Genomic DNA, 12,818 nt, shown 5'->3' on the forward strand with positions numbered 1-12,818 from the left:
CAAATGTGGCCGTCTTCTGGCCAATGCTTTACGGGCCAAGCGCTCTCAGACGTACGTTCCCGCTCTTCTTTCGTCGTCGGGCTCCAAAATCCATTCTTCCCCAGAATTAGCGGAGACTTTTCGCGCCTTTTACTTCAATTTATATAATTTGGACCCACTGTCCACCTCCCGACCGAGGCCCCAAAACGCTTCAGATATCCGCAATTACCTTCAAGAAACTGACCTCCCTACATTGACAATAGAGGAGCGAGTAGAACTGTCTAAGCCCATCACTACGGAAGCGTTCGCATCCGCCATAGCAGACACCCAGGCCGGTAAGGCCCCCGGACCTGACGGATTCACCCTTCCTTACTACAAAATGTACCAGGACTCTCTGGCGCCTTTCTTTCTTGCGGCCTTTAATACGGTGAACGAAGGTCACAGCCTCCCTACGGACATGCTACGCGCCTCTATATCTGTGATCCCTAAACCAGACAAGGACCCACTGCTATGCGCCAGCTATAGGCCTATTTCACTTCTGAACTGTGATGTGAAACTATTCACTAAAATCCTTGCCTCTAGGATGAATGCCTTATTACCGCGCCTCATTGCACCAGACCAAGTCGGTTTTATCCAGACTAGAGAGGCTAGAGATAACACCATTCGGACACTAAATATTATAGAAAAAGCAAAACAATCCCAGGTGCCCCTGCTGCTTCTATCCACAGACGCTGAGAAGGCCTTTGACAGGGTGGACTGGTCTTTTCTCCAGGAGACACTTAAATTCATAGGAATGCCAGATCCCATTTTGTCATGGATATCGGCCATCTATGATAATCCTACGGCGACAGTCAGAGTAAATGGATATGATTCCGGCCCTTTTCCTATCTCGAATGGCACCAGACAGGGCTGCCCCCTGTCCCCAATGCTATTCATCCTTTCCCTGGAACCTTTTTTACACCATATCCGAAGCAATCAGTCCATTAGAGGTATTCAATCAGGGAAATCTCAACACAAAGTAGCTGCATATGCAGATGACCTTCTATTTTACATTTCTGAGCCCCTTACCTCCCTACCCTCCCTGTTACAAGAGATAAGGTGCTACGGCACCCTCTCTAATTTTAAAGTTAATCTACAAAAATCAGAAGCCCTGAATGTTTCCATAGCAGACTCTACCATCTCCAATCTACGCCCCTTTTTCCCATTCAAATGGGCTACTCACTCAATTAAATACCTGGGTACAAAAATTCCTGCAAATTTACATGAGGTTTTTACCCTCAACTACAAGCCCCTCTTGTCTACGCTCACTGCTGACCTTAAAAAGTGGGACTCGCTGGCCCTTTCCTGGTTCGGCCGTTGCAATGTACTGAAAATGAATACAATGCCCAGACTTCTGTACTTATTGCAGGCTCTGCCCATCAAGATACCTCAGAAGTTCTTTCACGCTGTGCGCTCAATATTTATCAGATTCATCTGGCGCGGTAAACGCCCACGTCTTGGCAGAGCATTGCTACTACGACCAAAGACCAAGGGCGGACTCGGATTTCCGGATCCTGCTCTATATTACACGGCAGCACATATGACCAAGGTGGTGGACTGGTGTCGGCACAGCAACTCGAAACTCTGGGTGTCGCTGGAACGAGAGGCGGCCCGTGCCCCACTCGAAGGTCTACCTTGGACAGGGAAAACTTCTGCCACCCACTTGACTACTCATCCACTGATTGGACCAACTCTTATAGAACTGGAAAGGTTCTTCCGTCTATCTTCACTAAGAGATTTTCCATCCCCAATGACGCCACTTATCGGGCACCCGGACTTTATACCTGGCCTCACTGACCCATTTTTTCTCTCGCGGGCCCCGCAGGGACTCATGAGAGCATCTTCGCTAGTGGGTTCTTCCGGATGGCTCACTGTGGAGAATCTGCTCGGTGGGCTCACCCCTTCCTCATTAGATCATTGGAAGATTAACCAACTATCTCACTTCCTCGGCTCTCTGCCTAAACCAACCCATTTCAGCAGAAAGCTCCACCCTTTTGAGGAATCCTGTTTAGGTGAGGGACCGATTCGGAGGTCCTTGTCAACCTCCTACAAATCCTTACTAGACCTTCACGCTACTGAAGACCCCCCATTCTTAGCAAAATGGGAGAGGGACCTGCAAGTCACCTTTACAGAACCCCAAAAGGATCGTATTCTCTTTTTCGCACAAAAATCTTCCCTGTGCAGCAAATATCAAGAGACTACGTATAAAATAGTGACGCGTTGGTACAGAACCCCTTCTGTGCTGGCTAAAATATTCCCTCTGCAAACTGACCGTTGCTGGCGGTGTGGCCTACACTCCGGCACCCTCTTACATATTTTCTGGGATTGCCCTGTGCTTCAAACTTTCTGGCAGCCAGTGCTCAAGCTCATACAGAAACTCACAGACATCTCCCTACATGATAACCCAGCTGCGGTCCTCCTCAACCTTACCCCCCTATCAAGGAAACGTTATCATAAATCCCTTCTCAAACATCTCCTTAATGCTGCACGGGCAAGCATCCCGCCCCTATGGAAACAACAGTCTGCGCCAACGTTGGCCCAATGGTTCGCGAGAGTGAAGGATATTGAGTGAATGGAAGACATGACCTCTGCCTTGCGGGATAAGTCAGAGGAACATAAGTCCAGATGGTTCCACTGGGATCTCTTTCGCTTCTCTGACGAGTTCCGCCAATACGCTCTGGGACCCGTTACCTAGAATCCCCACCGCCTGTCCAGTACTATTGATCTTGACTCCCCAGGGGTGACCCCCCAACCTGTCTGTCTCCCTCCCCCCCCCCCCCACCTCCTTTTTTTTTTCTTTTCTCTTTTTTCCCTCTCTCTCTTTCTTTCTTATCTTTCTCTTTCGTCTCCATCTCTCCTTTTTTCAATGAAACCACAAAAAGTGATGGGCACAGAAGCTGCTATCCACCCTGTATTAGACTTCAACTAGTGATATGGGCCAGTCTACGTGGCCTCATTCGTTTACCTGCTCTTATTTTGTATAGTTGATTTACTGGAGAAGCTTACCATAGCCTATGTGCAGTGTTTATATGTAATGTGAAGTTGTCTTATTGCTGGTATCTGTGTCACATCTTTAAAATAAAGAATTTAAAAAAAAAAAAAACATCAAGCAGAGTACAGTACCTGGGTCTAATCATAGATACCAGGCAGAAAAAGGTATTTTTACCTCAGAAAATAATCAGTTCCATTGTAGAACTAATCCATCTTATCAGGGCAAAGAAAAAGCCTTCCATTCGGTTGTGCATGAGACTATTGGGAAAGATGGTGGCCTCCTTTGAGGCTGTCCCTTACGCAGTTTCATTCAAGATTGCTACAAAGCGCAATCCTGTCAGCCTGGAACAAGAAGGTTCAGGTCTTAGATTTTCCAATTCATCTGGCTCCCGACGTATGTCAGAGCCTAAATTAGTGGTCAATATCCAGCAACCTTCAAAAAGGAAGGTTGTTTATACCATTCATCTGGAAAGTAGTGACTACGGATGCCAGTCTTCTAGGCTGGAGAGCAGTCCTGGAAGAGGATTCTGTCCAGGGGAAGTGGTCCAGGTTTGAAAGGACCTTGCCTATCAACATTTTGGAAATTCGGGCAATTCATCTGGCTCTGGACTGTCAGACTGAGGGGCTGTCCTGTCAGGATTCAGTCTGACAACGCCACGGCTGTGGCTTACATCAATCAGCAGGGGGGCACGAGGAGTCGTGCAGCCCAGAGAGAGGTGAATCACATATTGTCTTGGCAGAACACAACATCCCTTGCCTTTCGACTTGAGCCATCAACAATTATTTCTCGGAGAATGGTCTTTTCACCCCGGCATCTTCATTGCGATATGTCAGAGATGGGGTGCTTCGGACATGGACCTGTTCGCGTCCAGATTCAACAACAAGGTCGACAACTTTGTGTCGAGAACAAAGGATCCACTAGCTTGCGGAACAGATGCATTAGTCTTCCCATGGGATCTTCGCATTTCCTACAGCTCTGCTTCTTCTACGTCGTCTTCGCAGGAACAAAAGGAGGTGATTCTAGTAGCCCCAGCGTGGCCCAGAAGGTCTTGGTTCGCCAAGATCATAAAGATGGCAGTAGGATTTCCTTGGCTTCTGCCGTTACGGCCGGACCTTCTCGCACAAGGTCCGGTATTCCATCCTACTTTTACAGACGCTAAATTTAACGGTCTGGCTATTGAGACCCGCATTCTAAAGGATTGTGGGTTGTCTCCTTCAGTTATATCTACCTTGATTAATGCCAGGAAGCCGGCTTCCAGGATCATTTACTATAGAGTCTGGAAGGCATATGTTTCCTGGTGTGGATCCAGGGGTTGGCACCCCAGGAAATATGTCATAGGTAGGATCCTTGATTTCCTGCAGGTGGGATTACAAATGAATCTGGCCTTGAATACTATCAAGGGCCAGATCTCGGCCTTGTCAGTATTTTTTCAATGGCCTTTAGCATCTCACTCCTTAGTGCGTAGCTTTGTTCAGGGGGTAACACGGATCAATCCTCCTATCAAGGCACCTCTAAATCCTTGGGATTTGAATTTGGTCTTGTCGGCTTTGCTCAAACAGCCTTTTGCACCTTTACGTAAAATTCCCTTGGTTCTTTTTGACTAGAAAGATAATCTTTCTGATTGCCATTTCTTCTGCTAGAAGAGTATCTGAACTGGCGGCTCTATCTTGTAAGGAGCCATATCTGATCATGCATATGGATAAGGTGGTGTTACGCCCTCATCCTGAATTCCTGCCAAAGATGGTGACAGGTTTTCACTTAAACCAAGATATTATTCTTCCTTCCCAGAGCTTTGATCTAGGGAAGAGAAGACACTACATTCCCTTGATGTAGTAAGAGCGGTCAGAGTGTACTTGAAGACGATGTTCAGGTTCGTAAGACACATATTTTATTTATACTGCCGGTTGGTCCAAAGAGAGGACAGGCCGCGTCAAGATCCACTATTTCCAGGTAGATTCGTCAGGTCAGTATTCAGGCTTATCGATCGATCGGCCTCGGCTGCCAACATCACTGGACCATGGGACAGGTGAGTGTCCATTTATTAAAAGTAGTATTAATAAGCAGCTGTAGTATTTATAGCTGCTGGCTTTTAATAATTTTTTTTCAGTGAAATCCCTTTTTTAAATGTCATTTTTTTTTTATCAAAACTGTGTTTAAGTACCTGTATTTGACTTAGTATCAGCCTGTGCAGTCCCTGTACAGTAGAACCTCAGACTGGGTGAGGGAGAAGCAAGCACACAGAGCAAATCAGTTGTAGTCTATGGAGCATGCTGATAGGAGTAGAGAGCAAAGTGACTAAACTGAGGGATAAGCAGACCAGGCTGCTGCTGCTGCTGCTGGTGTGTGTGTGTGTGTGTGTGTGTGTGTGTGTGTGTGTGTGTGTGTGTGTGTGTGTGTTAAAGTAGAACAATAGCAAAATGTTTTTTTGTTTTTTATTTTGGATACAGTAAGGGAAGGTTATAACCCCTGCAAGTTTGTTTTTTACCATATGTGTCCCATTGGGGAGATTTCCCTTCACTTCCTGGCCCATAGCCAAACAGGAAGTGAGAGGAAATCCCTGCAAATTGAGGGAATCCCTTGGGGACCCCCAAGTCACCAAAACTAGTGTCCCTATTTTACGATTTTCCCTCTATTACTTTTCTGGGGACAACTCTGAATTTTCTTTTACTTTCAATGATAATGGTAAACAGGACAAATAGAGAGGGTGAATCTCCTTAATGGGGGCACAGACAGTAAAAAAAAAACTGACTCCTTCTCCACTCCATCCAAAACTAAACTTTTAGTTATACTTTAAGTGTTACTGAACTGCAGCAGAGAAAATAGAAGGTCCTCTCCCCTGTCAGACAGGGCTGTGGTGTGGCAGAGCTGTGTAAATCTCATGGCCGGCATGGGGACCGTTCAGATTCATCTGTCAGTTTTTTCAGGCGGATCCGAACAGTCGCTCCATACAGCTCTATGGTGCATTGGATGTTCGCTGACATCTGATCCGCTCTGCAAAATCCATATGGATGGATGGATGTCCTATTTTCCATCTGTCTGGCAGATCGGATTGGATGAAAGCAGACAGGCGTTCCGCAATCATCTGATCCCCCATAGAGAAGAGTGGTCTCTCTGACAGGTCCATCCCTGCACAGAGTGCAGAGACGGACTTGTCACCTGCTGGCTCATCGGGGATCAACAGAGCAATCCCCACTGAGCAAATACGGACAGCCCCATGTGAAAGGGGCCTAACACTTTAAAACAGTGTCACTGTTTTAAACAAGGTTAGGACTATATGATATGTTAAATACAGTTCTGTAAGCAACACCTTATTTTCTGGCAGTGCCCCTCCCAAGACTAGACTCTGGTTCCACCCCTGCTGTATATATGTATTTTATTTGTGTATTTTTGGTGTTTGCCTGGAGCTTATCTTTAAAATATGATCCCACCATGGCAGCTCTGCTCTAAAAGAGTAACTGACCACAGCATACATACTAACTGCAATGGCAGGGAAAAAATATATATCTAAAGTGATTTAGTAAATGCTTTTAGCTGGCAATCTAAATCACTAAGTATTCTGGAATGCACTGGCCCACTTCTGCTGCTGGGTACAATACCAGTCAAAGGATTCACTATGGCTATACTTAAACCCTTGGGATTGATTTATAGTAGAAATTATTCTCCATTTTTCTTTTACCAGGTTTTACATGGAAGACAGCTGCAGATTAAGGAGCAGATAGAGCAGAATAGACAAGCTCAGAGGGAATCCTTACAGTCTCGTGAAGAACTTATCAGAGAATTGGAAGAAGTTAGACAGCTGACCTCTAGAGCGAAGAAAGAGGATGAGGAGCAGAAGACTGCACGTAGGCTGGAACTGGAGACACAGGTAACTTAAAGTGGAACTTCACTCTGGAAATTTAGGACCGTGCCTCCTCCCAGCTCCTTTTTATTGGGGGGGGGGGGTATTTCTGTTTTTCCTTTCCACAGCAGCAATCCCCCTTCCCCCGACATCATTGTTGCCTAGGCTCATGCAACCCCCTGGGAGACCTCCATCACACATTCAGAGGCCATGGGTGCCCATTAACAGCAGCCAGGGGACAGAGGGGCAGAGCTGTATAGCATCATCGGGGGCCAGGCTGCCTGAACCTGGAAGAGGCAGTCAGCTGAGGTCTAAGAGGGTGGAACACAATGCTGGATCCACTCAACAGGTGATTATACATTTTAAAGAGAACCCAGCATAACAGGTAAGGGGGTGGCACAGGAGAAAAAGTGTGTGTGTGTGTGTGTGTGTGTGTGTGTGTGTGTGGGGGGGGGGGTGTCTCCTGTGCCGTCCCCCTGTCCCCCCTACCTGTTGCTGGGTTCTCTTTAAAAGTGTACGTTTAAAAACATGGTGCAGAAAAATGGCTGTTGATCTGCCAAAAAGTGACAGCATAATGTGTCTGCTGCACTGAAACCCCACACAGCATTGTTAGCCTTGCCTGTTGGGTTACAAAACACCACCTATCCTTAGCCCTCTCTGTCCCACTCTACATATATATTTTAAAATCTTTCCCAGCAAAACAATTAGCACATTTTTCACAGATTATGGCTAGTTGAAAGATTTGGCTGTCCTTCAAACTTGAGGCACTGATCTGCTGCGATCTTTGGACAGCCTTCCAATGTAATAAATGGATTGTGAAAATAATTATTTCTTTCCTGTAGAGCTGGGGTCTCCAAAATTTCTAAACAAATGGTCAGTTTACTGTCCTTCAATCCTTATACACACGGTCGGAGAATCCGTCGGAATGCGTCTTATCGGACCGCGTCGTCAGGTAATCCGACTGTGTGTGGTATGCATCGGACTGATTCCGTCCGAATCTCCGTCGGACCCAATTTTCCAACATGTTGGAAATATTTCCCGACCAACTGGGCCGGTCGGACCTAATCCGATCATGTGTAGCGAATTTTGATCGGACCAAGTGCCACGCATGCTCAGATCAAATTCCTACATCAAAGCTATTGGCTACTAGCCTGAATGTAGTCCCATCGTAACGAAATTACGTCACCGCGTTCTTGGCAACTGCTAAATCAGACAACTTGGCCCGACCGTGTGTATGCAACAGTTTCGGACACAATCCATCGGACTAAATCCGACAGACAAAATCCGACGGATTTGGTTGGCAAAATCTCCGACCGTGTGTACGTGGGCTTAGAGGGGGCAGACCGTGGCCAGTGTGAGTAGAAAAGTTGCTGACGTCTGTGATAAAAAAAAAAAAAAAAAAAAAAAAGCCCCATTGTTGGTGTTAGTGGGAGGAAATGTGTCCCATCATTGGTGTCATTGGGAGAAAATGTGTCCCATCATTGGTGTCATTGGGAGAAAATGTGTCCCATCATTGGTGTCATTGGGAGAAAATGTGTCCCATCATTGGTGTCATTGGGAGAAAATGTGTCCCATCATTGGTGTCATTGGGAGAAAATGTGTCCCATCATTGGTGTCAGTGGGAGGAATTTTGCCCCATCATTAGTGTCAGTGGGAGAAAATGTGCCCCATCATTGGTGTTATTGGGAGGAATTATGCCGAATCAGTGAGAGTGGAAATTATGTATCGTTGGTGTCGGTGAAATAGTGTCTCAAGGGCCAGATACAAGAAAGCAAGGGGCCGCATGTGGCCCCCGGCCTCAGTTTGGAGACCACTGCTGTAGAGAAAAGGGAATCTTAGGTTATTGAGCTGGTGTTTGACATACCAGAAGGCTCTAAATATGGTGAATGAGGCACTTGAAAAGAAAAGTTGTTCTGAGTAGTTTGTTTTGCTCTGTGCCCACTACCTGTTAAATTACCCTTTGTAGATTTCTGAACGGCGTTTGAAAGAAATGGAAGAGATGCTGCGTTTGGAAGAGGAAAAACAAGAAGAGAAGTTGGCAGAAGAAAAAGATGATGATTTAGTAGAACAGGAGGCAGAAATCATGACACAAAGAGGTTATCAGAAAAAGGTAAAAAAAATCACCTTTCTGCTTTGTACTCAGTATAAATGGAAGCAAGTTTCTTTACCAGTATGTGGCGATGGTAACACAGATATGAAATTCAGATCTTTAAAAGGTTTGGAATTTACATATGATCACTTATGATCTTTGCAAGTGTTATATGAAAAAGATTTTAGAGTTGTGCGGGGTTTAAGGCTTGAAGAATTTATCGGGAAACCTGCTCTGAGAGAAGTATGGAGGCTGCCATTGCTGACTTGATTCTCTAAAAATTAGTTATCCGACTGCTCCAGAAAGTAATATAACATTTGGATCAACATAACAGCTAGGAGGATAGAATCAAAAAATAATCAGAAATGGCAGCTTGCATATTTTCTCAGTACACATTTGCATTATGTTTGCTGTAGCTGAATGCTTTGGCCTGTCTTCTTCTGGATTTATAGTCCTGTACACATAGCTTTAGTGTTATTGGTTTTAGGGATAATATAACAAATAGAGCCCAGCGGGGTTCTAGCCATTTTTCTTACCTAGCTGGTCGGAAAATCAAAGTGAACCTTTAATAGATTCTCCACTCCACATTTCTGAATGTGTCCATGTGTGTAAGGTGTATAGATGGGTGAGGGATGTAATGTATTTCACCTCATCTTTTCTTCTCCAGGTGTTCGGGCGCCCCAGACCTGCCTGGTCTTGACAGCGGGAAACTCGGAGCTTGACATACCACCCAACAACCATCACAGTTGTCTGAGCTCAGGAAAAAACACATGGCTATATTTTTGTTATAGGAACTCTTTGTAAATAGGTTTTTACTCGACTGTAAATAGGTTTGTGAACGATTATAAAACATCTTATATGAGGGATACTTTTCATTACCAAACAATTCAAAATTTGAGCTCTGGCTAGGGACACCCAGGTAATATATTAGTAGATTAACCCTTCCATGACAGGCATATGCATACATGGAGACCCACAGAAGTGCGCCATTGTAAGTGTGCGGCACAACATGCTCCCAGCACAGAGATCAAGCTCTCACCGAGTTCTGGGTCTCTTACTAATGATAGGAACTAGGAGGTCCAGTTCACAATCACCTGATCACCTGATCAGCAGATCACCAGAAAAAGATGCATTGTATCAATGTCTCCTTGAAGCTCCATTCACACCTGAGCATTGCGATTTACTGGCATGGGCTTTTTACGAGCATTTTTAAGGGTATTACAAGCATTTTATAGCTTCAACCGTTTTTGTTTAGCCAGTAGAAAGTACTAGGCGGAGGAGAGGCAGAGGAAATTGGAGGTGGAAAGCTTCTATTTGAGCAGAAAACTTTCGTAAAACGCTCAAGTCAGGTGTTTATATTGACGTCTATAGGGCCAAAAACGCTTGTAATCTGTCAAAAAGAAGCTCATGTACTTTTTTTTTTTTTTTTTTTAAGGGCTTCAGGCAACAGAATGTGAATGCTCAGATGTGAACAGGGGCTATTAAAATGAATGGGATTTGGCTTGTTGAACATTTTAGAGCTACAAGCAGAAAATCGCTCAGGTTTGAACGGGGCCTAAGTGGAGACAAATGTAAACAAAGAAAAGTGTGTGTCTAAAACAAATAAATTAAAAATAAAGAAGCTGGCTAGATCAGGCTAGGAAGGATAAAACACAATGCACACTAATGTTTCCGAGCCCTACCATGGGTACAAACAACAATTAACATACACAAGGGGTATCACTGCAATCATCAGGAGCAAGACAGTTTATGTTGTTCTTTGGTAGGTTATGGTAAAATTACTACATTTCAAAAAGTTTCTTTGATTAAAAAAAAAATCACAGTAGATATCTGACCATTTACCACCAAATGAAAGCTCAATATGTCCTGCAAAAAACTGGGTATAATCCACCTGATTACACTAAATCATTGCAATGATATGTACAGTTTTAAATGTCAAAGTTGCAAAACTGTGTTTAGGTTTGTTTTACCTTATGTCATGAAGGGATTCATAATGTTACTAAAAAGGTATAAACAAAATCATTACTGGAACCCAGTCCAAAGAATAAGTTTCTTGCTTGCGTAATCACTTAAAGGGTAATTCCACTTTCGTGGGGAAAAAAAATATAGTGTAAACAATTGCGACACACGTCATATTGTAATTGAATGTTATTAAAAATGATGTCATTTTCTATAAATGCAATATGGAGTTGTTCTGTACACACAGTAATAACTGGTACTGATCACTCCCCAGAAACAATTTCCTGCTTGTGCGATTGGCTCACCAATTTTCCCAGAAGTCTGCCTAAGATACAAGTCAGATTTTAGGCATCCCCCTGCAACAAAAATGTCATTTTTGGTGAGATACTTTCAATAGGAACACATCTAAAGGGATGCAGGCCCAGCAGATTTCCTCATTAGTGCTGTGCAGGTGCACAGCTGATAGATAATTATAAAAGCACTCCCATTAGACCTACTCAGCACAGAGGAACAAACGGAGATTTCTTCAGAATAACAAAAGGTAGGAATCTGCAACAAAGGTTGTTATAATCCCTGCAATGTACATAGATCACCCAGAGGGGAATGGTATTTTCTCAAGAAAAGTGGAGTTACGCTTTAAGCAAGGAAAACGCAGACTGGTGTCTGCAGGGCCACATTTTGTGCATATTGGCGCAGTAATGTCTTTAGGCTGGAGTTGAGATATAATGGTAAATGAATAGGTGAAATAATGAATTATATTAGTTGTTCTATGAGAATAAAGTCATTAGAATTGCCCTGTTTACGTGCACCTTTACTTATATGTTTGTGAAATGCAGGCACATGATTTGTTTTTGCACATTACTTGAATTTACTTTTTTATTCTGTATACTGTAATGATTTGTATAAATGTACATGTATAAACCTAAATTTGCTTGTTAAACAAGATATTTATTTTAATGTGTTGGGAAATGCAAATGGAAACAGCTTTGTTGGTTGGTGCCTATGGCTAATGCTAAACACCAGCAGGTGCCTCTTAAAAACAGGCATGAACTAAAAATTTTGATCTGCATTAAACAATTAGGGAGGTATGAAAAAAAACCTCTTATTAACTCATTCCAGGTACTAAAATCCATAAAAAACACATTTCAAAAAAGTTATACCGTATATACTCGAGTATAAGCCGAGATTTTCAGCCCCTTTTTTTAGGCTGAAAGTGCCCCCCTCGGCTTATACTCAAGTCACCGCCGTCTGCCTACCCGATCAGCGTGTCGAGCAGACAGACGGCGGCCATTCCACTGTTCAAAAGCCGCGCCTCCGTCTGTGATAGGCGGACCACTCAATTTCCCAGCAGTCAGTGGTCCGCCTATCACGGACATCCGCTCATCCTCATACTACGGACGAGGATGAGAGGATGTCCGCGATAGGCGGACCACTGACTGCTGGGAAATTGAGTGTTCCGCCTATCACAGACGGAGGCGCGGCTTTTGAACAGTGGAATGGCCGCCGTCTGTCACAGACGAGGAGGAGAGGTGCTGCTTTTGAATGGCATGGCCGCCGTATGTTTTTTATTCATGCAGATCGGTGCAAAATGGCACACAGAGGCTGCAGATGGGAACACGGAGGCATGCACAGGGATGGTCACAGGGATGGACACAGGGTATACAGCTGCAGATGGGCATTGTTGACCCTCTTTTCCACTCTTTTAAGCTGTAACAGTAGCTGCTGCATGTCTCACCCTCGGCTTATACACGAGTCAATAAGTTTTCCCAGTTTTTTTGTGGTAAATTAGGGGCCTCGGCTTATATTCGAGTCGACCTATACTCGAGTATATACGGTAAGTTGATTTGAATTTCAATAAAACATGACTTAGTACTTGGTGGCAAAACCCTTGCTGGCAATCAGAGGTCAGACATTTCTTGTAG

At 44.3% G+C, this 12,818-nt stretch overlaps 1 protein-coding gene across 2 annotated transcripts in view; it reads left to right on the forward strand.

Moving 5' to 3' along the window:
* Nucleotides 1-11,823, forward strand: part of TCHP (trichoplein keratin filament binding) — a 57,013-nt gene extending 45,190 nt beyond the window's left edge. For both annotated transcript variants that reach the window (XM_077461332.1, XM_077461333.1), the window contains exons 11-13: nt 6,690-6,875; nt 8,815-8,958; nt 9,605-11,823. In XM_077461332.1, the coding sequence (XP_077317458.1) occupies nt 6,690-6,875; nt 8,815-8,958; nt 9,605-9,637 (363 nt within the window). In that variant the 3' untranslated portion in view covers nt 9,638-11,823. The remainder of the gene's footprint in view (nt 1-6,689; nt 6,876-8,814; nt 8,959-9,604) is intronic.
* Nucleotides 11,824-12,818: the final 995 nt, after the last annotated feature.

The sequence above is a fragment of the Lithobates pipiens genome, unplaced genomic scaffold, assembly GCF_037356315.1.
Source record: "Lithobates pipiens isolate NorthernLeopardFrog02 unplaced genomic scaffold, aLitPip1_a1.2 Scaffold_3, whole genome shotgun sequence".
NCBI classification, from domain to species: domain Eukaryota; kingdom Metazoa; phylum Chordata; class Amphibia; order Anura; family Ranidae; genus Lithobates; species Lithobates pipiens.